This window comes from Poecilia formosa, unplaced genomic scaffold (genome assembly GCF_000485575.1).
Source record: "Poecilia formosa unplaced genomic scaffold, Poecilia_formosa-5.1.2 Scaffold193, whole genome shotgun sequence".
Classification (NCBI taxonomy): Eukaryota; Metazoa; Chordata; class Actinopteri; order Cyprinodontiformes; family Poeciliidae; genus Poecilia; species Poecilia formosa.
In genome coordinates this window covers 328,652-356,578 of record NW_006800132.1, presented here as the reverse complement: position 1 = coordinate 356,578, position 27,927 = coordinate 328,652, and the positions used below count along the sequence as shown (strand labels likewise).

The following is a 27,927-nucleotide window of genomic DNA, read 5'->3' as shown; positions in this document are numbered from 1 at the left end:
TTTGTTTTTAGCTCAACTGAAAGACAATACACGGAAAACCTAGAGGGATACTGAAAGGAAAAAAAAAACTTTATTGCCTGATCTCATGCACACAAGACATGGTAAGCACAAAATACTATCTCATGTGCACTGTTAAGTTTATTATCCTTTTTTTTCCTTCCATCTCCCTTTAGGGACTCCCTAAGCAAAAGTAGCAGTTTTAAAAAAAAACATTATTTTATCTTATCCATCCATACAAACTGAGAGCCTATAAATCTTTAACCACAAGCAAACAAATGTAGTATAGCTAAGTAGCTAGCATCATATGATAACTGCGAAATAAATGGAGAAATAAAATGATGCTAGTGGCCTGGTAAAAACCAGCCTCTTGTTCTATGTCTTGTTTCATGCAGAGGGTTTAGATTTAGGAACAATTACTTGCTGGTGGCTTGAACTTTGTTGAAGTTATTTGGCTATTTTCCTCAATCTCTAAGGTTAAGCTGTAAAGTGACAGTTCAACGCTAGAAGCTTACGTGAGACTTTTTCTGCTTGCTGATTGGTCCGTTTGAAAATAAATCCACTTCAATTGGAGAAAACTCAGACGGAGCTCTGAAGAGAGGTTATATCGCGTAGCGAAGATGCTAACTAAAACTTAAATTTTGCGTCCATCTTATCAAACTATCGTATCATTATCGATGCACCTTATCAAGTCCACGGGCTCAAATCTGTTACTTTAATAGTACAGCACAGGGGAATTACGGATCTGACGCAACAACGCACGGAAAGGGCGTGGCCTCAATATCCTATCAAGCGGTGAGTGAGGAATAGCATTGGTGTGCTTATCTGTACCCGTCTGTTAAGATTCTTTCCAGTGGAATCTATTGTAATCTTATGTAATCAACTAATTTCTAGTAAAACAGTCTGGGAGACTAAGGAGCTACCACCAAATTGACAATAAACCTGCAGAAAATTTAAACCAGGACACAATTGGTGAGGTAAAAACTATTAAATGACTCAATAATTTGCTCTTAAGTTCATTTTAATGGATTTCTGTCTCTTCAGGATTTGAGAAGGTTAATCAGAATACTTGTTACAATAGACTTGAATTTTAATTTAAATTCTACTTATATTTTTTTCTTTTTTTTTGTCCTAAATGTCAAAGGTAAATAATCAGAAATCTTAGGAGCTGTCACAAATCTGCACCCTCATTTGTGTTGCAATAATCAAAGTTCAAATTTACAAAACTGTACATGATGACATTTAACTTTAAGCAACTTCCGTCTCTTATTGTTCCTCTTCTGCACCTTTCTGTAAACAGAAGACAACCAGACATGAGCGTTCAGATGGTTTACATTGAACTAATCAGTGGCATTAACATCATCTTTAGAGCTTTTTAATGACACATATGAATTATTACTTTCCAGAGTGGAATGATCATACAGCAAAAAAACAAATGTGAAATTAAGTATTTTTGTCATATCCACAAAGGAAACGAGTTCATTTCATCTAAGTCAGAGGCACACTATTATTCTTGGTTTCTTTTTTTTTTCTTTTAAAAAGTTATTTGTTTTGTAACAATTTCACCCTGCAAATTCTCCATCGGTTTGCGTGTCATGAAGATCTCACCTTGAGCTTGTCGAGCAGCCCCGCTTTGCGCAGGTTGCCAAATGCTTTGAGGAGCTTCGGCGTTGGGGGTTTCTGTCCAAACAGAGTCAGACCTTTCGGCTTCTCGTCCTTGGTTGGAGCCCCTGCTGCAGCTTTGGCTTTAACCAGTTGCCTTTAAGGATCGCAGAAAGCACATGTGAGCAACGCTCAGTGGATTCTTGGCTACATAAACTTCTGCAGAACAGGACTGCTTCCCCGGAAAGCGACTCGCTCACCTGCCCTTCTTGGCCAAAACCTTCTGGGACTCGGGGTAGTGGACCAGGATGTCGAACAGGTCTTTCTTTTCCAGAACAAACAGGTTCGCAAAGCCGTATGCTCTCACGTTAGCTGTCCGCCGGTTCCCTCCGTCTTTGGCAGACTGCAGCAAGCTACAGGCAAACGCACAGCAGTGAAGTCTTACTGGATAACTGTTCCAGCGGTGCAGCAATGTACCTAGAAAAAATAAATCCTGTCCTCATAGCTGCTCCTGCTGTGGTTGAGAAGGACAAAGATCCAACAATCTGGCGAAGATGTTATGCTTAGAATCAACATGAGGTTTTCAGATGGAAACAATAATGGTACAAGCTGGCAAGCATGGTGGTGGCAGATCATGCTGTGGGACTTTTCTGCATTGCACAAAATGTAATGATGAAAACAGAGGACTATCTCTAAAACTCTGCAACTGAACCTGAAATGGTTGAAATTTGCTGCAAAGTAGCTTTGTTTTATTTCAAGATTTAAGATATTTGCACTAGAAACTAGACAAAAAATACTTTGTAAGATTTTGTGTTTTTGTAGCGTATTAAAATGAGCTCAAACTGTGGTCAGATATCCACTGGAAGCTACTTAGACTTTTCTCCACAAATTTTTAAAGGGTATATATTTGAGCCGGTATGAATGAGTTTGATCCTGCATTAAAGCAATTTCAAATTTGTGCACCAAATGATCTTTCTTTTTTAAAACTTCACTGAAGTTTGCTGTGTTCACTGCAAAAACAAAATCTTACCAAGTAATTTTGGTCTAGTTTCTAGTGCAATTATCTTAACACACTTGAAATGAGACAAAACTGACTTACAAGTAACTTTTCAGCAAGACATAGTCAATACTCTCTTAATATTAATGAAAAAGTGCTAGTTCCATTTGCAGATTAGTTCTCTTATAACATGGGGAAATGTCTTGTTAGAAGTGAAGTAATCTGCCACTGAAGCTGGTATTAATTAGTCAATATTAAGGAGTTACTGACAAGTTAAAACAATTTCCTATTTCTTGCTGAAAAGTTACTTTTCTTAGCTAGTTTTATCTGACTTCAAGTGGAATATTTCACAGACATTTTCACTCCAAACTAAACCGAAATTACTTGGTAATCAGGCTGGAGTGTAATCTTTCCAGCCTGCTAAAGTGCCGATTCACATCTTTAGTTCTGTGTTGGCCGAGTCGTCCCAGACCTGATTTCTCCAAACACGCAGCCGGCCTTCAGCGTTACAAACACGATGCTGTTGTCAGGCCCTCCCACCACCTGCACCGCTCCGCTTTTGATGATGTACATCTCCTTCCCAATGTCGCCCTGCAGAGGGGGAAGGCAGGACGTCAGCTCGCGGCTCGGTCTTAACCTCATCGTAGCGCGACTCGCTCTCACCTTCCTCACCACAAAGTCTCCTGGCAGGTAGATGATGGACTTCAGTCTCAGTAACATGTCCACCAACATCTGCTGGTCGCAGCCCTGAAACAGACGCCAGTTAAAGCGACGTCAGTTCAGTTGGCTCAGATTTTGATCATTTTCTGCAAACGGGCCCTTCAGTTTAAAACAACGTATTCTTTATTTTTCAGTCTGAGTCACCTGAAACAGCTGGATCTTTTGGAAGGTGGCCAGGTTTATATCCACAGCGATGGCAATTCGCATCACCAGAGGCATCTTGTCCAGAAGCTCCGTCTCATCTGGAGAGGTCGAGACAGCCTTCTGATTCTCACAGGTGTGCAACGGCTTAGCATTTATTTTCAGTCTTTCACTGATTGTAGAAGTGCATTAGTTCACACCTAGCATCCCCTGAGAAGCCCAGGTGTAGTTGTACCAGGTGCGGACTCTGTTCTGGACCAGCTTTGGGATGGTGTACGTGTTCATGTACTCCACGCAGCCGTCCATCGACGCGCGAAAGTACGCCTGAGCTGCCGTGGCCGCTCCTATGACGTCTCTCATCTGGAGGGAAGAGACAGAAACTCTCCTTAATCTTCCAGATGTTTTACAAGTGCGAATTCTTCCTTCTCTCTGGTGTGAAAATAAAAAAGTATCCCACCTGTCCAATCAGGCTGGAGAACACAAAGACGCCGACGAAGAAGTTGGTCATCTGAAACATGATCTCGAACAGAGTCACCGGCTCCGGGAGGCCCCCGATGTTGATGAGGCTTCGTACTGCAAAGTAATAACAGCGCAGGTACCTGGCAGGAAACGGCAGAGAAACGACTTTCATCTGGTCTGTTGTAAACTTGCTTGTGTTTATGGAGCGGCTCAGTTGATTTAAGGTAACAAACCCTTAAAATTCATCTTGTACTCAAGCTGAATTATTGATGCCGTTATTGCTGGTTGAATTATTTATAGGAAAGAAAGAATATTTAAAGTGAAGGGTTAGCAGACACGGAGTTCATTCTAAGAAGTGATGCGTAAAATCACTTGCAGTTTCTAAGAATCATCTGAATAAATCACAAAGGGTTTTTTAACGGATGGCTTAGATTAGTTTAGAACTTCTTTGGGACTTTTATGACGTCTATGAAATCTGCATATCAGGTAGAGAGGTCATGACCTTAAGATCAAGTGCAACTCAGTTCTGCAGTAAGAAAATTATCCAAAGATCAATGATTAAGATAATTAACCTATTCCAAACTTTAATGGAAGGAGTCATTACATATTTTCCAGGCATTTTACTGCATAATCAAGTAACTATGCCACCTTATTGTTATGAAAATGCCTTGTATATAAAAAAAATAACTTAAAAGAAATCTGAAATCGCGTCACAGCAATATCAGACGCCTTGAAATACGACTCTGTCTCTTTAAGAAGCTCTTATTATTTCCGTCACTCCCCCTTCAGAACATCATCACAAACGATGCTTCCACATTTTACTGTTTACAACCGCTCTTGTAAACGACCAGTGGCAGCACCAGACTGCTGCCACTAGTCTGAGGGGAAGCCGAGTCAGCAGGAGCGGAGGAGGGATAATAACTCATGGAGATTGCCAAGAGACTTGGCCACCGAAAAACAGGCCCAGAAGAGTCACGTTTTTTATGCATGTGATTTCAAATTTGAACTTTTCATAGTCACCTCTGTTTTTTCACTCAGGACCACATGGACTCAGTCTGCGGTTGTATGACCAAGAAAATAAATTTAAAAATGGGAACTAAAAAAAAAAATAGTGTAATTTGTGCTCCAACTTCAATAAATAAAGACTGGTTTATAATACAACAAATTGTGACCTTTACAAGCTATTGCACATACTCCAAAGAGTTCAAAAAAGTTTTTTTTTTTTTCTGTTGGTGGTACTTTTAAGGTGATGGTTAGGGCAATTTGTGCACAAAACCATCCACTATAGCTTTATTAGTACACCTCTTGATTTTATTTCAATGAGATGTTACGTTCTGCTTCAGGCCATCAGCGCCACGTACAGAGGCTTCAAGAAGGGTTGCCACTTTGGATTACGCACAAACACAACACTTTCTAAAGGAGTCAAAGATAAAAAGTACATACGCTGTGCCTTTTCCATCATACACCCATGTAGTGGAAGCCAGACCCTGGTGCACTGAGGCGACGTAGTAAGCACAGGCGTTGAGGTGGAGCATGTAGAGAAGGTAACCTGTGGTACGGGCCACTCTGCACCAGACATCCAAATAACCTTTTAATAACACCAGACGTGGGTTCCATCTAATCCTGTGTTTCCCAAAAGCATAACATGTATTTGCGATGTTTAGCGTTGAGCTTTTACCTCCAGATGTAAGCTTTGGCCATGATACTCTCGAGTCGGTCACTGAACTCAAAGAAAGAGTCTATCTGAAACAGACGGACAGAGGGACTCGCGTAAAGTCGAGTGGGGAAACAAAGAATTTCACATTTCAACCGAGATAACGTAACGGCCACCTACCCTGATGAAGCGGTTGAATCTGTAAATGGAGGAGAAGCCGAAGTGTAGAGAGAGAAGGTCGAAAGGGATGATGCTCAACATGTCTGTCTACAAAAAAAAAAAAAAAAGAAATGTTTGAATCTTTTAAAGTTACCTGTCTTAATGAAACAATTACTAAATTATAGAAGAAACTTTGTAATACATGAAGGGAAAATGTGCTGGTCGAAGTGAACTAAATTATTATTCATTAGTCTCCTACGAAGTTAGGGAATGTGATCAGAGAGAGAAAGATGGAGGTTTTCCATTGAACATTTGCTGCATAGCTCAGGAAAGAAAACCACTTTTTTCACTGTATTAGGTTTGAATATTTAATTCAATGTGGAACACGCAGTTACGTTCTTACCTTAAATCGATAGGATTTCCGATAATGCACTTTGGTCAGAGCTCTATCTTTCTGAAAGCACAAAGGGTTAATATGAATTACGAATGGTTAAAATGTATCTGGACTTTTAAAAATGGGGATGCACCCAGGATTTGTTTAAAAAAAAACAACTTGGGTTTGGAAGGGTTTTATAGCTTTTCATAATTTTGCAAAAACAAAATAAGACAAAAAAGTCACATTTAGTCTGTTTGGTCATTTTTGCTGTTTTTGAGATTCTTCTTTGATTCATCTCATAATTATCTAATTTACGGATTTGAAGCAAAATAAATAAAAATATGTTTGTAAGCAACAAAACTAAACAGTCAGATCTTGTTCAAATCAGTTTATTACGTAACTAAAGTTGAAAAAGTGTTTGAATTAGCACCGATAACCTCGACGCGCCATGCCTGCAGTCACAGAAAACGGTGGGAAAAAAACTTTCTGATGACGAAAACTGACTTGGTGTCACTGAATGACCCGTGGGTCATTCAGTGACCGCCCGGACACAAGATACCCGGACACAAGGTATCTCTGTAACCGCCCGGACAGAGATACCTTGGGACTTACAATAATGTCTCCAGCTTTGACAAACTGCAGTCGCGGCTGCCAAACGATGATGTCAATGACGTTGACGACATCGGAGAGGACGTCGAGCAATATCCAGAATGGGTTGACTGTGTCATTATGGTACGGGAAGGCCAGCCGGGCGGGGCAGAACCAGACGTTGTAGTTGTACGCAACGGCCACGACCGTCAACCAGGAGATATACCGACGATCTGGTGAGAGAAACGAAGAGAGACTTGAGGCTTTCCAAGCTGACGATGACCAGATGCGATCTTTGGCGTTGCGTTGCTGGCTCCGTGTACCCGTGAAAGGATCGATGGTGCTTCCCAACACGGTGTCCATCTTCTCCTCAACTGGATGGAAGAGGACGTCAAAGCACGAGCAGCTGATGTCCGGCAGAATCTTTGCCTTCCTCCTGGCCTCCTCCGCCAGCCTCTCCTCCTCTGCTTTCTTCTCGGCCTCCAGTCGTTTCTCCTCGTCTTTCTTCTTTTTCTCCTCCGCCTTTCTGGCTGCTTCCTCTGCCTTCTTCCTGTCTTCTTCTTCTTTTGCTATGCGCTCCTCTTCCTTCTGTCTGATGTAGTCTTCTTTCCTCAAAATGGGTGCTGAAAAGGCAAAGGGGTCAAAAAAACAACTCTCCAGAGCCGTTTCCGTGTTACCGACTTGACCCTGATTATTTCCAACACTTACTAACAGGTGGAGTGATTTCTGGAGATGTGGCATAAGGGTCTATACTTTTCTCTTTGAGGATTTCAGTTCGTTCTCTCAAACTCTTTATGACATTCCTTAGGACTTCGTCTGCGTACCTGGAGTAGACCACCGGGGGGTCGTCTCTGAAAACAGGAAGCAAAAAAAAAAAAAAAAAAAAAATGAAAGAATGAGACACAGAGAAGCTGCTGGTTAAAATATGCTAAATAACATGTGAGAGTCTGATGCAGTGCATAAATATTCCTACCACTTGGACTCGCATCATAAAACACAAACTCCAAGACTTTAATTTTTCCATATGAAAGGAGGCCAAAAAGTTCTATTTTGAATGTGTCAAAATGTAAAAAAGATCAAGGGGTAAGGATAAATCCTGAAATTTATGATTTTTATTTACTTTTATATGAATGTCTCATAATACATATTTATATTGCTGAATGCAATGATGGCAAAAAAAAAGAGCTAATTGTTTCAAATCAGCGATAGCTTACATGTGAATGAAATCTGGCAAAAAATAATTAATTAATTAAAAAAGAATGAGGTCTGAGATCATCCTAAGTCCCAAACGCTGCACTAAGCTGGTAATCTGCTTTTCCTGCTTTAGGAGTCACGCTGCAGGTCACAGGTGGATCAGGGTTTGTGATTCTGTAACATGGACCCACAGAAACTGTTTGAGCTTTTCACGTTTAGTTGTTTACGACTGAATGCAACCGTACAGCAATTTACAACAAATGTCACGTTAAGGCATTTTAAAAGACAAACAGATTAAATTCATATCATTTATAATATGAAAGAAACCAATTATGTAGAGACTGAATTGAAACACATCTTGTTTATTCCATTACAATTAGGCCTTATTGATAGTTTTAGCTACTCAATACCTTTTTAAGCAACCCCTTGCACATGTCATGGCATTTTGTCACCACTTGAGGGCAGACTCAGAAATATCTCTGTCTACCATCGTGAAATCTTTGAAAGCTTGGGATTGTTACTTTAATTTCACACTAGCCTGTCCACACTGATTCATGTGCACAATCATTCACTAAATGAATTTGGCAGCAGATATCAGTCATCTTGTTTTAAACTCAGGTAAAAGTGATTCTGCTGCACTTAAGACTGGAATCACTGAATCATCTCAAGCTTTTTAGCCATAATACACACCAAGGCCCCAATAATGCTGCAACCTGCGTGTGTAGAAAGCACTGCTTATTTGTAACAATAGTGCAGAGATAAAAATAGGTACTGGAGCTAATTTAGTGAACTCATGTGGAGGGATTTAACCTTGGCCAAGCCTTTTTATACAGTGGCTGATCACTGATTGAGTTGGCTGGCTGCACCTGCAGTACGATCTGGAAGCGTTGGCCTTAAGCAGCACAGGATTTACTTTGTCTTTCTTTGCCTAGGCTTCTTTCTGCCTCGGGGTTATTCTTGGATTTCTATTTTCAGCGACTTTGTCTTTGACTTGTCCACAACTTTTGCTTTCCAGCGCTTTAGACTTTAGGTCAAAGGAAATTCTTCTTGTCAATACAAGTTTTTCTTAGATTAGTACTGGGAACAGATGCTTTCATTGCATTTCTAAGCTTTAGTGATGTGCCATTTTGACTAAGATGCTATAAACACTGACTTGAGCTTTCATGTTTAGTTCCATATGCAGGCAGATAGGTCATTTACCTACCGTTTCATCATGACATGCCGTTGTGTTTAACATGGTACTGTCATTTGCTAGCTTGTCTGCTTAGGAGTCCGTTCCAGGCTACAAGCTCATTTCTCTCGTCTCTTTCAGTTCCTCTTTTCATTCTGTGACCTACTTCACGCCTTGCGATCAACTGAAAGGCCCTAACATGAAAATGAAGGGGTTGAAATCGAACTGCCAGTATTATACCCCTGGCCCACCTTGGAAAGTTCTAACAAACCTCCAATCGCCCTCAGCTGTAATAATCAATCATACAGGATTGTAGAACTAGTATAATGTAGCACAAAGCAAAATAAAAAAAAGGCAGAAAGAAACTCCCTCTATCATAGAGGAAATCTTAAGCTTGACAAATGTTGCAAGTTGTTGGTCACAAGACTTTGGTTCTGCAACCCTGACTACCTAACCTGAATGTGTACAAGGCCAATGATCTCTGTGTGGAAGGACAAAGTGACCCGGGATGTGGGGTATAATCTAAATAAATCTACTGTCTTCAAAATGTGGATCATGTTTAGTCCTGATTCTGTTGTAAAATTACCTTACAGTGAAACACCCTACGAGGACGCAAAAAAGCATCGTGGTGTGCAGCAGTTGAGTTTTGCTAAGTTGCGCCAAGTTACGAAATCGAAATCCCAAGACTTCAGCCACGGATATTTAGATGCTTCTGAATAGATCAGCTTCTGAAAAGGAACGCTAGGATCTTTATGGTTCTGCAGATGGATATATCCGGAAAGGTTCTGTTGTTATTATACCGTCCTTTGTGTGGTCAAAAGAATCTAGAAACTAGATTTTCCTACTTTGCATTTCTTTGTATTCATGTAAACATTTACCGTCCAACTTTCACTCTTTTAAATTGGCTTATGTAAAACACAAAACCCACTCTAAATGAAGAGGGACCCCTTCCAATCATGAATCCAAACAAATAACATACATCACCTCAAAACTTCAGATTTACCAATTCTGAAATGTTTCTTAAGCTGATTCTAACTCAAACTGATTGAGGTTCCCAGCATGCATCACTTTGTCCACATTCTTACCCTTCACCCCCTTCTGGGTTAACAGGAGCAACAGGAGCTGGAGAGGGAGGCACAGGAGCAGGACCTGGAAAAAGAAAAGAGCTAAGAAAAACTTTTGGGTCGGTTTTAAGTCTTGAGACTTTAAAAAGGTGAGGCAGAGAAAACGTGTGTTCTCCATGGTGGTGAAAAGGTAAATGTAATGTAAATACCACCAGTTAGTAAAATATGTCAACTTCATACAGCCACTTTAACTCATCATCAGTGGTGCATCCATACGACGGAGCCTGTGTGTACGATTTTGTCCACGTGTGAAATGGAAAATTTAAAACAAATTCAAACTTCTGTCCATATATGCAACACTGAGCATGCTAAAAGAAATAAAACTTTACCAAATTTCTTTAAGTTAAATTCAACACACTTTACATACATATTTTAATGGATTTCCTTATGATCAATGCAAAACTTTACTGGGTCCAGGCAAAACAGCAATTACTGTAGGTTTGGTGTCAGAAAATCATGACTGAAAACACGTTCATCAGTCCAACATGCTATGTGTGATCTTTAATGCTTTGCCGAGTGGCTCTGCGAGACAACTTAAGTGAGAAGACGAAGAAAATAAATAGATTGTGAAGGCAAAAACTGTCTGTGCAAGTTAGTAAAACAAACTACAAATACATCTACACATGAATTTAACAACTTCTCACCAGTTGTCTGTTCTTCCTTCTTGGGTTCATCCTCCTTTTTCTGCTCATTTATTTGCTCCTCTTGTTTCTCTTCATTTTTCTCCTCCTCCTTTTCACTCGTCTTCTTTGGCTCCTCGGCTTCTTCATCTTTCTTTTCTGTTAACTTCTCCTCCTGCAATTTGTCAAAACAAGGGAAATCTGTTAGACGTTTCTCTCAGATCAGTTTTTCCCTCCCCGTACCTTTCTACTTAAGTTTCAATTATTTTTGCTGTGGATTATTTTTGGAAGTATCCAAAGCTTTAATGATCACCGATCTCTAAATTGGGATCAAATTGTAATTTATACCAAATTACAGGTACAGGGGAAGCAGCGTCATGCTGTGGGAGTGTTTTGCTGATGGCAGCAGGAAGAAAAAGCATCCTGTGAGAATTTGAAGCAATATCTCAAGACATCAGCCAGGAAATTAAAGCTTGAACACAAAACAGGTGACGATGGCGCCATGTCAGCTAAAAATTAGCTAAATGGCAAAAGTTACAGCAATTCTGTCAGGGGGTTTGGCCCAAAACAAGTATATGGAAGGATAGACAAAACATCTGACCCAAAAGGTCTTAGAGCTTAGAGCTAAGGAAATGTTTTCAAATGTCAGAATTTGAAAGAAAAAAAATCCTCTTTTATTATTCTAGCACGACAAGACAAATAATTTTAGTAATTTTCCAGTAAAGTAAACCGAGAAGGTGGAGGCTACAAAATCCAAATCGCTCAAAGTTGAATAGTGAGAAAAAAATGAAGTTGTACAGAATAAATAAATCTGATTCAATGAGCAGAAAACTCAATGCTGTGGCCAGAAATCGAGTATAATAATTATTATTACATAGGCGAGAATGTGAGTAAAAACTAGAACAGGAGCTTTTCTCCACATCAGTGCCAAGCTGCTTACACTGATCATCATCAGGCGTAGAGAAATGCCATCCAGGCATCCAGTTCATATTTCAGTGAGTTTTATCTTTTAGCTGCAGCTAAAAGATAGATAAGTGAAGAATTTAAGTGAATTTTGAAAAAGAAAATAAACACAGACAAGGCCTTACCTTGGCTGGTGGGGCTGGTGGGGCTGGTGGGGCGGTCACAGGGGCAGGCGGAGGCTCCGGAGCGCCCAGAAATCTCCTCAACCTGCTGAACATGCTGGAGGGATTTTCCGTGGGCTCGTCTGCCCACAGGAACCCGGTGGACTGCCGTGTCGGACCTAAACAACACGCTGAGGCTTTTAAATTTCTTTGAATCGGTAATTCCCTCTGGGCACTCCCTTTTGTCTGTCTGGGCCAGAACAAGATGAACTATCACATCCGCCAATCCCTGCCAGGTGGGACAAACGTTTCTCATGCCGTACTCTGAATAGCCTGATTTAAAACAGTTGAAGTATATCGCAATTATTACATATTACATATAATCTGAGATGGAGATGAAGCTACACTTTATAAAGCAGAATTTTTAATTTTTTTATTCATTTTTAAGGTTGGGATGTGGAAGAAAACACATAGGGTGAGAAAATATGGGGTGAATTTCACTCTTTTCATTGGCTTATGAGGATGCAGATTTCATGAAGAGACCAAACAATTAATCAGCCTTTACAATGTCTGTCGGTCTGCCTAACAGGATTAGATCGGATCTGCACCAGAGCTTCTGCTGCGCAAACTGGAGGCTGTGGGACTAAATCAACAGACAGGAGAAAACAAAACGGAGCCGCCGTTACATCTGTCAGTCATTTATTAAGGAAAATATGGAGGATTAAATCAGTCACTTGAAATAATAATAATAATGAAATAAGTGTGTAAAAAAAAAACAAAAAAAACAAAACAACAGAACTGGACAATAAAGCCATAAAAAGACAAATACATTCAGTGTAAAACAAAACGACAAACATCCTGCACTGCCCACCATTAGAAGTAGTTCATGAAACCAGTGCCTTTTTTTTTACAAATTGAGAAAAAGCCAAGTTTCTGTTTCTTATTAGCTTGCATTGCAACATTGAAAACAATGCAAGCACCAATGACTTTCTGGCAGCAAAACTATTAGAAGGTGGCAGCAGGTTTCAAGATTCATCAGATAACAACCACAATATACAGACAGACGAGCTGTGTGCAGATATTACACATAGCTTATTCAAAACAGCGTTGCGTTTTGAATGTTAATTGATTTTATTTGTGGTAGCAAAAAGCAAAGGCCAGTGGGAGCAGAATGGCCATTTAATCAGGATCCACAGTTCTGATGCCAGTGATTGTATTACCAAATGTACACATGCATGCACAGCACGTGATTTACGTCACGTTAAAACAAAACACTTGATGTAAAACAATGAAAAGAACCTGAAACAAAGCTGTACCTTTACTCCCAAAATGGAGTTATCAACAAAAATACACAGTTTAGCTGAGTCCTCACTTTTCCTGTGGAGGAAAACCAAACAAAACAAAACAAAAAAAAAAAAACAAAGTAGTGTTTAAAAGTGTTTTAATGATTTACATCATGTGACTTAAGTAGCGCCGACTTACCTTTATTTGGTTAAACATCTTTTTATTAAAGTTTCCTCCGAAAGCTCGCAGCAGTTTGGGCGTTGGCGGTTTGGGGCCGAACAGTGCCAGCCCTTTCTTCTTTTCCTCCTCTACTTTTGCTGCCGCCGGGCCCTTTGCCTTCATTAGTTTTCTACACGCAGATACGCAAAAGTAAGAACAGATTACTTCAGCCTCTGCAGTTTTCGTCCACCCATCACAGGAGAAAATGTCAGATCAGTTATTGGTCCAAAGCGTAAATTGTTGTCTCTCATCTGTACTTTTTTTCACAGCATTGTTTGTTTCTGTATGTATAATTTTGATCCTACAAATGAAAAATAAATGTATATGACTCTATAATTTAAATGAAATACTGCAGTAGGAGATTGTGCAGTATAAAGCCCTTCTTTCACACTGGAATAAGAACGACTCAGACAGTCAAACACCTGAAGTTAATGTGATATTCAAGGTGAAACTTTTAATCAGGTCCTGTGCTCACCTCCCTTTTCTGGCCAACACCTTCTGAGACTCTGGGTAGTGGATGAGAATGTCAAACAGGTCCTTCTTCTCCAGAACAAAAAGGTTCGCGAAGCCGTAAGCTTTGACGTTGGCTGTTCGCCTGTTCCCTCCGTCCTTAGAAGACTGCAACAAGCTACAGAAAACGGTTGATTTTTCATTATATGCAGAGCTTGGAAGCTGCATGTGCAACCTGTAACTCATTTTATCTGTGTGAACTGACCTGATTTCTCCGAACACGCAGCCGGCCTTCAGCGTTACAAACACGATGCTGTTGTCAGGCCCTCCCACCACCTGCACCGCTCCGCTTTTGATGATGTACATCTCCTTCCCGATGTCGCCCTGCAGAGGGACACAAAAGACACAGCGACCTCCACCGTATTATTGTTAAGGAATACTCAATACTCCACTTATTGGCAAAAACCCAGTCCTGTCAAATAACGCATTTGACATATTCTATGATTTATTTTCTGATCCGAGTATCTAGGGAGTTTTCTTCTAACTTTAGAGACCTGTGACCTGTGACCTCTGTTTACCTGGGTTTCACCTGCAGGGTTTCAAACAGACCTGACCTGCTTTATGTGTCCAGCAAAAACAGAAGAAAAAAAAAACATTCAAAGAATTGAATGAATGTAAATTTTAAAGGGATCTACTGATATGAAAATTTAAGCCGATATTAATATTCCTGTTATGACCGATAACTGATACCTACCAACATTTACAGATTTTACATGACTTCACTGCTACTTCACTAAAACTCCCCACAATCCTTTGCTGCATCACTGTCACTGTCACATGACCAATTACCGCTTGTCCCCTTCCAGAAACAAACAAGAGGGAAATAAATATCAGTTGTTAGTATGGACACGATTTTAATTATTGGACCAAAACCGATATGTAAAAAGTGACTAATATTGTCCGATACCAATATTGGTGCTGATACATCGTGCATTCCTAAATGTCTGTATTGTTCTGACATTAATAATACAATTTCCTTTAAGCACTGACAATACAATACTCTCTAGCTTCAGATAAAGTCGATTTCTTTCTGTCCTATAGAGCATTGACTCTTCAGTGACTCTGGTTCTCATAAGTGAGATATTTGGTATCAGACTGGCGATCTATTCACTGTTCAAACCACTTTGTAACAAATACCAGTTTCTCTTAGTCACTATTCAAAATGGTAAAATCAAAGGAAGTACACCATTTGGGAAAGGCAAATGTTTGTCTATGTTTATAAGGAAGGACATTCAGTATTCACATGGGTGCCCATAAGTATGAAATATGTTTGTTTTTTCTCCACATCTTTTTTAGGGTGCCAACAGATGTTGCGGATGCCTTATCCAAATAATTTAATTGTACGTTAGATATCCAGTGGGAAAAGGACACAAACTCACTTTTTTCACCACAAAGTCTCCCGGTAGGTAGATGATGGACTTCAGTCTCAGCAGCATGTCCACCAACATCTGCTGGTCGCAGCCCTGTGGGAGCATGAGGGGATTTTTTAGCACCTCAGTCTTCTGACCGCGCTGGTGGGATGACTTCACATGCCCGTACCTTGAAAAGATCGATCTTCTGAAACGTCGCCAGGTTGATGTCCACTGCAATGGCCGTTCTCATTACGAGAGGCATCTTATCCAGCAGTTCAGACTCATCTGCGCATCAGCATAAAGCGGGAGAGGTCAGGAGAAACAGGCCCACTCCCAAACCCCAAATTATTATTCAGTCAGTCTTCACTGACCCAGCATGCCCTGAGCGTCCCAAGTGTAGGTGTACCAGGTGCGCACCCTGTTCTGCACCAGAGAGGGGATGTTGTTGGTCACCATGTAAGCCACTGTGTTGTCCATGGAGGTTCGAAAGTAGGTCTGTCCTGCTGTGGCCGCGCCAATCACATCTCTCATCTACAGCAACGTGATAAAAACAGTTAAATAAACAGAGGACAACTGATTGGTGCGTAAATGAGAAGCTACAGTGCTGGGCAGAAGTAAATGTACTCTTTGAACCTTTCCATATTTGGTCATGTTACAGCCACAGGCTTTTTTTTTTACTTTATAATACTGACCTATACTGATCTATAAAGAGCGATCCAGGCAATAAAGCTAACTCCAACTGAGAATCTGTGTCAAGACTTGAAATTCTTGCTCAGGGATGTTCTCCATCCAGTCCGACTAAGTTTGAGACATTTTGGAAAGAAAAATGAAAGAGGCTCCCCCCCAAAAAAAACCTTCCATCATGACTGGTGGTTCTGTTCCACCACAGGGGAGGCTGCATACAAATCTGCAAGATGTTTTTCAAATTTTCTTGCCACTAATTTTCTTGACTTGAACAGCCAATTGACAGGAAATTTTGGGGGAAGACACGTAGTAAACAGCCTGAGACTGGGAATCGAACCCAGGTCAACCACGTGGAGGACTACAGCCTCGGCACACGGTGCTCTACAACATGGCCACCAGGTGCCCCAGACGTTCTCCTGTAGAAATTTATATAATGTATCTGCCGCTATACAATCATCCACAGATTTGTGTTGGTGTACCACATAAAATACCAGTAAAAATCATCAAAGCTTGTAGCTGTAAAGTGGAAAAGAGTTCAATAGATGCATACTTCTGCTGGATGCTGGACACACAGTCAAGACTCTAAAGGGAATCAGAAAAAAAAAATCCAAAAGTGTGAAGGATTACAGGGATGTTGGGTGTCTAGTGAGATTGATCCCCTACCAGGACACATTCCATTCAGCTATCATGTTAATAGGATGTGTTGAAAGAGGTGTCAATGTCTTAAGTTAGGAGATGCTAATTTTAGGACGCAGACTGATGAGAGGTGGTTGGTCTACGACCTATGCTACAGACAATTTGGTCTCTGCGTTACCTGTCCAATCAAACTGGAGAACACAAAGACGCCTACGAAAAAGTTAGTCATCTGAAAGGTAATCTCAAAGACCGTGTGAGGCTCGTTAAGTCCCCCGATGTTGATCAAACTGCGGACGGCAAAGTAGTAGCAGCGCAGGTACCTGTGGAGGAGGTGAGGGGACGTTAGAGGGACGTCCACAAACAGCACTGAGAGTTTCCCGAGAGACAGCTGTACCCGACTCAACTGGACATCATGAAAGAATGTCAGGGATAAAGATGTATTCTTCTTTTCGAAAATATTAAATTCATTTTCCCATATGATTCCCATGAGGTCTTGCTGCACTTTCTTTTGGTGCATTTGCTTTTACAATCCAACATAGACACAAAGCGAAGCAAAAATATAACACGAAGCACGCCACGAGAAAGAAGCTACCTGGCCAAGAATGACGGACATATAGAACGTCCCAAAAAGGTAGTTCACCATCTGAAAGATCTGTCCGAACATGGTGTCTGGGAATGGCAACTCGGCAATCATCAGAAGGGATTTCTCCGCATAGAAGAAGCAACTGAGGTAACTCCATCAGCAGCAGCACAAACAAACAACAAGACTTTCAGGTTTGGGGTTTCTGTCAATTTCTTTGGGACAAACTTTGTCACGTAGCAGCTAAACATGATAAACACTTGTGACAAAACTTTTTTATAATTCTGGAGTGGTAACAAATCTGTCAGCAGTTCAATTTTGATCAGAAATAATAAAAAAAGATTTATTTGGTTTTCTGAGTCCAGGCAAACACATAAATATGTAAATAACTTGACGCAAGTATGTTTAAAAAGGCTTTTACTCGAATGTTGGGGTGATAAATTGAAAAAGAAAATTTGAGGATTCAATTGTAGAGTTTGACTCCGACATATTTGTATTTAATATTCAACAAAGGCTTACCAATGATATACTTCTTTTCCCTGATCAAACCGTATATCTTTAGTTACATTCTCACACCATGAAAATGTTACTACACTTTACCAAATGGGAAGCTTATATTTTATTAGTTTTTGCGTATTCAGTAATATAATCGGTGGTGTACTTACGCGCTGCCCAGACCGGAGTAGACCCATTTTGTTCCACCGATGCCCTGGTACTCCGAGGCCACGTAGTAGAAGCAAGCGTTCAGGTGGAGCATAAAGAGGAGATACCCAATGGTACGAATCACTCTTAAAAGGAACAATAGCAACAGTTAAACGTTAAAAGTTTGTAGCTTGAAATTCACGGGACTTTTGTGGCACACCTTGACAGGTTTCTTTAAAAATGAGCTGCATCGGGAAAAAATCCTTAACCAGAGGCATAGCTTTCTGTGTGGATCCTCAATTCATTGTTTGAATCACTTAAAAGATGAACGTCATCATATGCTTTTTCCCCCCAGCCATTTAATTTTATGGAACTCACCTCCAGATGTACGCCTTGGCCAAGATGCTCTCCAGACGGTCACTGAACTCGAAAAATGTATCTATCTGGAGAATAAGTACAGGAGGATGTCAGCGAGGAGGAAATGCACTTCACTGTCAGCACTTTACTAAACTCACCTTTAGTAAGCGGTTGACTCTGAAACCAGATTTGAATCCGAACTGCAGGTACAACAAGTCGAATGGCAGAAGAGAAACCACGTCTGCCTGTCGGCGGGAAACAAACGACATTTGAGGTCGAAGTAACTTTAACGAAGTTTACAGAGGCTCTAGAAAGCTTTCCACAATCCCGTCTTTCTGGGGATGCTAATGAGAGATATTTGGACACACAACTGCTCAATCAGGAAAGTCCCCCTTAGAGGTACTCTGAGGTTTCAGTTGAAGTGTACAATATGTCCCATTAAATATGGAAAAAGCTTTAAATGATTTCAGGGGTGTGTATTCTTCTAAGATCTCCTATGAGTTTAAATATGCGTGAATCTGAGTACCAGTAATCTCTCTGATTCCCTGTAGTGCTTCGTTGTCGAGGCACGGTCTTTCTAAAAGAGAGACGAAAAATTATTTGACCCGTTATACTCTTAGCCACCTCCTCAGACAGTCTCTTGGCTCCACACTCACTATGATGTCTCCTCCTTTGACAAACTGCTTGCGAGGCTGAAAGAAGATGGCATCTAGTAGGTAAATGACGTCCGACAGGACGTCCATGGTGAACCAGATAGGGTTGACGAACTCGTTGTGGTACGGGAAACACATTCTGGCGGTGATGAACCACGTGTTGTAGTTGATGGCCACCGTGACCAGGCTCAGCCACGCGATGTAGCGACGATCCGTGAAGGGGTCGATGGTGGGACCCAGGATGGAATCCATCCGGTTCGCCAGCGGGTTCATCACAAAGTCCACCGACGCCCAGTAAGCTGCAGTCAACCTCGTCTTTAAGGGCACCTTCACTTTCTTCTCCTCTTCTTTCCTTTTCTCCTCCTCCTCTTTCTTCTTCTGCTCAGCTTCCTTCTTTTTCTTCTCCTGTTCTTCTTTCTTCTTCTTATCTGCCTCCTCCTTCTTTATCCTGTCCTCCTCTGCTTGCCTCGCCCTTTCCTCCATCACTCTGGCATATTCGTCTTTAAGCAGCAGTGGAGCTAAAATGATAACAGGTCAAGTGAGATGACCTAAGTTTTTTATTTTTGTCCTGACTTAGCAGGTAAGTGTTATCGATAATAACGTGTCAAGGCTGAGCACAGAGACGATGGATGCAGTTGTACTCACTGACAGGAGGGGTTATCTCAGGGGACGACGCGTACTGATCAATCACTTTCTCCTTGTATAATTTCAGTCTCTCTTTCATCCGTTGGGCTACGTTTCTGAGCTGCTCATCTGAATATTTGTTGATGACAATCGGCGGAGGAGGGGCCTCATCTTGTCTGGAGAAAAACAAAAAAAGTCACCTGACAATGAAATTGGAAGTGAATGGAAGTTTAGAAGTTTCAATCAAACTTTTTGGTGAAAAATTGTGACCGCGTTTGTTGGATTAGATGAGAAATTAAAATAAAAATCATTGGGCGGTTAGCCTCATAGGAAGAAGGCCCTTGAGTATGAATTGTTTCTTTCTTTCTGGATCTAATGGCTTCCTTACCCTAAAAACATGCATGTTGAGTCAAATGTTTAAATATTTGTTATTTGTATCTTTGCTGTGTTAGACTCCCAACCTATTCAGGGAATAACATACATAAGCCAAAGACAAATATTACTTGTTTAGTTATAGAGTTCATAGGTTATTCTTATTTATGAACTCTGCAGTAGCTTTAATCTTAGACATTTGGTCAAAACTCAGCCCAAATCCATTACTGTGATCTTGTTTTGGTCAGTGAACCTCCACTTTTAAAAGTGAAGCTACTTAATTTAATTTAATTTAATTTAATTTAATTTAATTTAATTTAATTTGAATATGACAGCTGCTCCCTTTTGCAAAGTGCACTACAGGATTACACCAATAAAATAACAGTGAAATTAGCAAATACACAAAAATAAGCAAATCAATTATGAAAATGAACAACAAAAACAAGGCATTGTACAGTGAAAAGCACAACACAATATTATATAGTTTTAATAGTTATATAAAATAATATTATGACTGAAGATACTACCAATGTAACTTTTCCCAATGGAATCAGAAAATGAGTGTTCAAATTCTGCCCTCTTGTGGATAGAATCAGTATTACACCAGACTGAAGACTTCACTTAGGTGTGCAAGGTTTTTTTTATATTCTTTAAGGAAAATCATTTTAAGATAAAATCTTTTCTTTATCACAGAGTAACATGATGATACTGACAAGTATCATCATAGTGAAAGGTATTTGATGTACACCTTGAGTTTTATTTATTTTTGCATCAATCTTCATAATTTATCAAGGGAGCCAATTATATTTTCACACAGGTCCAGGTCGGTTTAGATATTTCTTTTCCGTCCTCATATATCAAATTATTACATAAAACAGCCCTTTATATTTACTGAAATTATTATTTTTTTTTACTCTCTTCTTTCTTTTTTTTTTTGAAGGTCTAAAACTTTTCAGTGTCACACACAAAAAAAATAAATCTATAGGGAAGCAACTACTTTTTCACCGCAGTTTTCAGAAATGTAACCATCAGTACTGGAATGAACACAAACACGGGGCGTGACCCCAAAATAAAGTCAGACACGCATCACGGTTGATAGATCTTGAGATATTTCGGTCGGAACAACTATCAGCTCCTGCGGCGGCAGCAGCCCAGGTCACCTCAGTCCACGCCTCCATCACACAGCTCTCATTCTCTCCCTGCTGCCTCTTACATTCATCGTGTTTTGATTGCAAGCCTGTCTCTGCAGCTGAGAAGATTAGCAGCTGCTGCTTCCCGTTAGCCACATGTCTTTCATGGCTGAGCCACACGCAGCTCTGATGAGCTTCTTATGCCTAAAGAGCTGAAAAGCCCATAATCCACTCTCAGGTCATTGCTCTGTTAATATACATGTTGAAACCAAGGGATAAAGATCTCAGATACTCTGTTTACCTCTCACAGCTTTCTTCGCCTCTCTCCACACAACTTATCGGGCTGCCTGATTAAATCGTGATTAATTAGATACTGGGTTGCTGTGTCTGCCTACGTAAAATGTGCTTTGACAAGCGTATACTAAATCTCCTCTGCTTAGTCGCTTCTTAGATTTAATGAATCTTCCCTGAAATGAATCATTTGAGTCCAGGTTGTTTAGTTTAGTTGCTGGGTGGGGGACTCACCCTTCAGGCCCCGGCTGCTCAGGGTCTGCAGGTGTGGCTGCTGGAGCTGGAGCCGGAGCTGGAACTGAGGCAGGTGCTGGGGCCGGTGCAGGTGCTGGGGCCGGTGCAGGTGCTGGGGCCGGTGCAGGTGCTGGGGCCGGTGCAGGTGCTGGGGCCGGTGCAGGTGCTGGGGCCGGTGCTGGTGCTGGGGCCGGTGCAGGTGCTGGGGCCGGTGCAGGTGCTGGGGCCGGTGCTGGTGCTGGGGCCGGTGCCAGTGCAGGGGCTGAAGATGCAACAAGGAAAAAAAAAAGTAGCATTTTTCTAAATAAAATGCACTTATGGAAACATGCAACTTTTCTAATTCCTTTCATTTCACTATTAAAGAATTTTTTCTGTTTTTGCTTTGTGGTCAGAACGAAAAATACAAAAAAAATATATAATTTTAAAAGAGGACAAAAGAGAAGTAAGCAAAGGAGAAGGAGGAAAAGAAGAAGAAGAAGTGTCTCAGACTGTGGAAATGGAGGTATAAGAGGAGGAGTAGATTCAAGCAAAACAAGATTAACAACAATAATATTGTTATACTGTACAAGATTATAACATTAAAAAAATTAAGCAGTTATCAGAAATCACAATATTCTACTATATATTCCCAATATATTAATATTATATTAATATTCCCAAGGGATGTGCAGCTGAGTAGGATGACTTTTTTTTTTAAAATGTACATTTAAATAAATAGTAGAAATAGTTTTCAAACAGTGATTTAGTTTATTGAGTGAAAACAGCCATCCAAACTAACCTGGCCCTGCGTCAAATAATAAATGGCTCCAAATTCTAAGCAATGCTTGAGTCATTCTTGGTGGTAACATCAGTAACAACAATAAGTCTTCTGCATCGCTGTGGGGGATTTTTTATCCAGCCACATTGTAAAGCTTTTATTATTATTATTATTACTATTATTATTTAGCATGAACAGCTGACCCAAGGACTTGGCACTAAATCTTAGTCTGATTTAAAATTTATATAATTTGTTGATGTTAAAATATGTTGGATAGTCTGAAACATTTTAGTGTGACAAGGATGCAAAAGGGAAAAAAAAAGCAAGGCTCATGCTCTTTCATAGCACAGTCAAACACAGACACTCACACCAAAGACTAATTTAGAGTTGAAAAAAATACATTTTATGTAGATTTTTTTTAAGCTTGTAGAAGGAAATTGGGAGTATCCAGCAAAAACCTGGGCATGTTTGGGCCGAATGCAGAATGCCCCCTAACATTTACTGGCCACCAGACCCACAGCAGAGCCGTCCGCCATCATGAAGTCTGAGGAAATGACTTTGTCCTTCAACCAGGTGCAGCCCTCTTCTGAGTGCTGCTCACAGGAAACCAATGAATTCACTCGTTTGTACAAATCATGAAATCCACAACTCGCTGTCTCGATATGAATTCACAGATATTTCTGCTACGATTTCCAAAACGACTCGTGGTTTGTCTTCGTTGACTGTTCAGGTTTTAAAGGATCTGTCTACTTCCTGCTGGCGGGTTGCGGCAGCCTCTCAGCCTCTCTGCACCGGCCGGTCTATTTTACACACCAGTGCGTTCTCACGTTCCCGACACGGGCGTACAAAACATCAGTGGCTGCCCTGTGTTTACCGTGGCACCTCTTTTATATCTCCCTGATGCTGTTATTGTCCTGGGCTACGTCTGCTGATTGCCTGCGGTGCACCGTGAAGCTCCAGCAGCAGAGCTTTGGATTTGTTCTACGTGTTTTTCTTTCTCGCGGGCGGTGAAAATAGTAGTGGAGCAACGCCAGATGATGGAAAACACGGAGCGAGCAGCAGGGCTATTCGTTGCTCTGCCTCTCTTTCTTCGACTCTCCCTCGTAGCCGGGGTCACAGAGATCCCCGCCGTTGCGTTGTTCGATGTGCAACACTGAACTGCAGCGCTCGGTTTGTTGTAGGAAATCATTTCTAAACTCGATCTGTGGTTGTACAGGGCTCACACTAGAGACAGGATTCACAGGGTGGACAAGCAAGAAAGAGAAGAAAATAACAGAAACCTGCTAGTGATGAGTTAAGCTGACAGAAAATAGATGATAAAGTTTTTGTTCTAAATGTAGAACCACAACTTGCCATCTTGAATTGGTTCCAATGATTTTGTTTTTCATGCTGTAGTTTGCACCTGGAGTATTGCAGACAGTAATACAGATTAATATCTGGATTTCTGGTAAACATAAGTAAAAAATCATGTTGTTTTTCTTTTTTAATGAGAATAATTATATCTTTCATGCATTTCAGTCAGATTCTTAACCTTGTTTGACTTTGACTCCTTAGGTGATTATAAATCAGAGCGAGAGAGAGAGAAAAAAGAAAAGTCACATGGCGTACCTCAAGGCTCCATTCTCGGGCCTTTTATTTTCTCTTGACGTTTATAGGTACAACCCTGATCTTTTAGAGTCCAAAGTACCACAATATCTTCTACAATATATGTGATGATAATATACATCCCTATAATTCTGTGTTGCCACTTGAACAAATGAGTCAGAATTTCCACAAACTCAATGCAGAAGAGACACGTGCAAAGTCAGCAATCTGAATTTAACTAAGCAAAAAAACACCGAGGCGTCATCATGAACCCAGATCTAAATTTAATCCAGTTTGGGTCATCAGGCCACTAACTGAACTGGATGTATTGTTACAACCCCCAGTTTCAGGACACAGTAGAGTCACAAGCTTACCCTGCGGTTGCTCCTCTTTCTTCGCTTCATTTTCTTTCTCGTTCGGCTTCTCCTCCTGCATGACAAATCATCATTTTCCACAGATTCAGGTGCTTGGTTTTACTAGTCAAACAGTTGGCATCAGATAAACATTTGGTATTATTATTTAAAACTCAAAGTACTCAGATTAGCAAATTATTCTATTGGCTGGAAGTCAATAAAAAAAGAACATGTCTTCAGGTTGAACTTGTTGGCTTTGACTAAATTAAAAATCTAATGTAGAATAATCTGAAATATTTGAGTGCACCAATGGAAGAGAGGATAGAAAGTCAAAGTTACAAGTTTGGAAAAACATTAAACGGATCCGCATGATGTGCAGGACGGGACACTCGTTTCTCTTAATGTTTCGCTAACTCAGACGGCACTTCTAGTATTTCATGCTGCGTAGAAGCCTGGAAGCTAATCCGAGTATAAAAACATTTCTTGTATCGTATAAAGCAGAGACTTTAAAGACAGATTTACAAGGTATCTTACCTTAGCTGGTGCTGGAGCAGGTGGAGGTGCTGGAGCAGGTGGAGGTGCTGGAGCAGGTGGAGGGGCTGGTGATGCCTTAGTGGTCCCAGAATCAGCTGGAACCTGCGGGCCTGAGAAGAGGCCCTTAAACTTGGCAAACATATCTTTGAAGATGCGGATATCGGCGCATTTGTTGGACTGCGCTCCCCTTCGCTGATGCCTGTGGAGCTAACCGATCCCCTCTGCTCGCCGTCTTCTGCAGAGCGACGTATCCTCATGAACTGAGCTGGCCCTGATGGTATTACCTCTTTTAGCCCCACTAATGCTCTCACACAGAGAATAGTCCGCGCCATCGCCACTGACATGTAAACCCATCGCTATCTCATTTGGGATGCAAATAGGCTTATGGGTGACCACTAAAGCAGGGAGGACAGCAGCAGCAGAGCTGGGAAAAGTAAGGGCACCCTCTTTAGAGTGGTACGATTTCAAACCCGTTGATGGGAGGATGAATGGAGCTAAAATCCTGGAAGAAAACCTGTTGGGGGTTTGATGAAGTCTTGAATCTGGAGGTTCACATTCAAGGAAGACCAAGACCATGAAATGGACAATGAAATGAGTTCATATGTCATTTCACAGATTTAGGAGCGCTCGGCAACAAGAAGTAGCTTGTTAAAACTCTTTGCCACAACGTCCATCCATATCCATATGGACATATCCAGCAACGTTTTGTTGCTGGATACGTTTCCTGTTTTTTTTTTTTTTTCTAAAATGTTTAGCTTTTTGCATGTTTGCTTCAGCACCATTTCATCTGAGATTTTATTTTCTAATTTAATTTAATTTAATTTAATTTTCATTGTTGATGTAAATTACTTTGGCTGGTTTATTTCTTTGTTTCAAGATAGGCGAGTCTCGACTCTTTGTGCAACATCTGTTGAGTTTCGTGAAGGGCCGGAGTTTTCTGGGACAGAAGAAGAGAGGAATACGAGGACCAAGAAGCAGAACATTTGCTTCTTTACCTTCGTGTTGTCAACCGTATCATAGAAAATAGTCATTAGGTCCTCCTGCATTGCCTTGAATAATCTAATTAAAGCCTTGGTGTGGGGTTAAGCCTTTGACACGCCGGTGGTAGAAGCTCCAGGTTCATGTCGGTCAGCCTGCTGACAACTTTTCAGTCTCTGAATCACAACATGCTAACCAAAGGACCGATTATTTCTTAGATTGTTAACGAGGACAGAGCAACACATTTTTTAGCAAAACAGACTAACTTTTTTGATTTTCCTGTTCGAAATAGAATTAAAATGCATTCAGACAACACATAGATAAAAACAGGTTCTGGTTGCAGAAAAAAGATCTGAAAAGGTCAAGAAATTATGTCCTCTATCAATCTCAGTCCAGATTGTCAGATTACAAACAGTAGCTAGCAGATTCCTTTTGCACAGTGGACACAATGTACCTCTACTCTACCTACGTGGTCATATAATTTAATGTAGAAAGATGTACTTTCACTAAATATAGGAATGGTTCCTATGTCCAAAAATTTGGATCTTCATATATGACAAAATCAAAATAAAATATGCGTAAACTTTTCCTATATTGATTTAGATTTCGTATGTGAAATCTTAGGTTTATCACATATCAGCTATTCCGAATAAATATATGTGAATGACATGATTAACATTTATGCCAAAGTTTTTTTTTTAATGAATTTTGTTTTATCCACATATTTGTCTGAGAATATTTTAATTACACTGCTTTATTAAAAATCAAAAAGGGACTTTAAAATTCGCAGTAATGTCAAATTATTAATCATTGACTCTATTGTGCGCATACGGTTTACCTGAATTTTGACACTTTAAAAAATGCCAGTATGATACACAGAAATGCTAATAGATCCAATTGGTTCTAGTTTAGTGTGGCGTGTTGTAGTTTTCTGAGCCGCCACACGAGGGCAGTAAATCCTTATAAATTACACCTCTCCTCTTCCTTCCTGCAGCAGATCGTGAAACCGATTTCAGCAGAACCAGCCAGATGTCATTGTGTATTTCTCCGAGCTCAGTGAGGGACTCCAACCAGCATGACTTATGAGCATTTTAAAGACACCAACATCTGGTGTCACGTCAAAACTCGTCCCAGGGAAACAGAAAGAAACTTAAATTGTTTAATCCCAAAAGCCACAGGACGGATATTTATCATGTGAGAGTTTTCCTGGCAACCAGATATGGTTGATAAATGACTATCAAAAGGTTGCTGTGGTTTTTCAGACGACAACATTAAACAGCAGTTAGCTAAAACGCACTTTTTCTCGTGATGTCACCCGTCCCTAATAGCGGATTCAGCTTGAATGGCATTAAAAATGCCATTACTCACATCAATACATTTGATTCACATATTGGTCTGGGGTTAAAAAAAAAACTACAACTCATACATCAGGAGAACGAGAAGCAACCCCTTTAATCGACATCCCATCTGTGAACATGTGTTTCAGCTGTTAGCTAAAGGAGGATAAAATGAAGTAACACCCCAGGCTGCAGCTGCGATGCATTTATTTCTCTGGCGTCGTTTCTGTCTCTCCAGCTGCAGCGTGCCGGTTTATTGGCTCCCCCTGCTGAAGCGGTGTTTTCTTTGGGTGCGTGTGCGCCGCGGCGATGACGGCAACCCTCGGCGTGGACTCTAGAGTTGTGAGTTTCGGCGCGGTAGTAGCACAGCAAGCGAGCCCCCGCAGGTGTGTCACTGAGAGGGGCCAGAGGGTTTTTGTGTCTGGTCCTGACAAAGGAGGCTAAACCAAACTCAACGCTATGCTAGATACTAGTCTGAAAATTGATGGGATTTTCACACTCTTGTGCTGAATGCTCACCTAAACATGCTGTTTGACAATTGATTTACCAATGCAAACTAAAGCCCCAAATCAACTTGTTTTTAGCAGATAAACTATAAATTGGACCTATATTTGTGTGTTTCTCCATTCCTTCATCAGCATTCAGTTTTTTTTTTATTATTTGTTTTAGGACTGTGGATGGAAACATTAATGAAAGAAGGTTACTTTTGTATTTCCGTGTTGATTTCGCCAAACGTTTTTGGTCATTTTCCTGTAGAACGACGTCATTCTACACCCAATCATCCATCCTTTGTTTTACGCCGGTTCCACCTGCGGCGTCTGTGGCCGAGAAGCTCAACCTGAGTCTCGTCAGATCAAATTACATGGTTCTAGTTAAAAGCCCCGTAGAGTTTGGTAAACTCCGCATGCTCACATTTATGTTTAGAAAGAGAGGGATTTTCTGGCGTGGCT

General features: G+C 40.7%; 1 protein-coding gene across 1 annotated transcript; it reads right to left on the bottom strand.

Moving 5' to 3' along the window:
• Positions 1 to 155: 155 nt before the first annotated feature.
• Positions 156 to 22,727, bottom strand: LOC103148014 (cyclic nucleotide-gated cation channel beta-1-like). The gene is made up of 33 exons (XM_007566605.2): positions 22,694 to 22,727; positions 21,435 to 21,696; positions 19,429 to 19,583; positions 18,787 to 19,301; positions 18,657 to 18,707; positions 18,289 to 18,375; positions 18,152 to 18,216; positions 17,797 to 17,919; positions 16,730 to 16,871; positions 15,603 to 15,762; positions 15,419 to 15,516; positions 15,259 to 15,342; positions 14,085 to 14,203; positions 13,845 to 13,997; positions 13,349 to 13,499; positions 11,891 to 12,031; positions 10,827 to 10,977; positions 10,144 to 10,207; positions 7,402 to 7,544; positions 7,017 to 7,316; positions 6,718 to 6,926; positions 6,133 to 6,183; positions 5,751 to 5,837; positions 5,595 to 5,659; positions 5,360 to 5,482; positions 3,915 to 4,056; positions 3,658 to 3,817; positions 3,461 to 3,558; positions 3,260 to 3,343; positions 3,069 to 3,187; positions 1,860 to 2,012; positions 1,606 to 1,756; positions 156 to 1,287 (listed from the first exon to the last, which is right to left on the bottom strand). The coding sequence occupies exons 1-33, from the start codon at positions 22,725 to 22,727 to the stop codon at positions 1,264 to 1,266; spliced, it is 4,464 nt and encodes a 1,487-aa protein (XP_007566667.2). The 3' UTR covers positions 156 to 1,263.
• Positions 22,728 to 27,927: the final 5,200 nt, after the last annotated feature.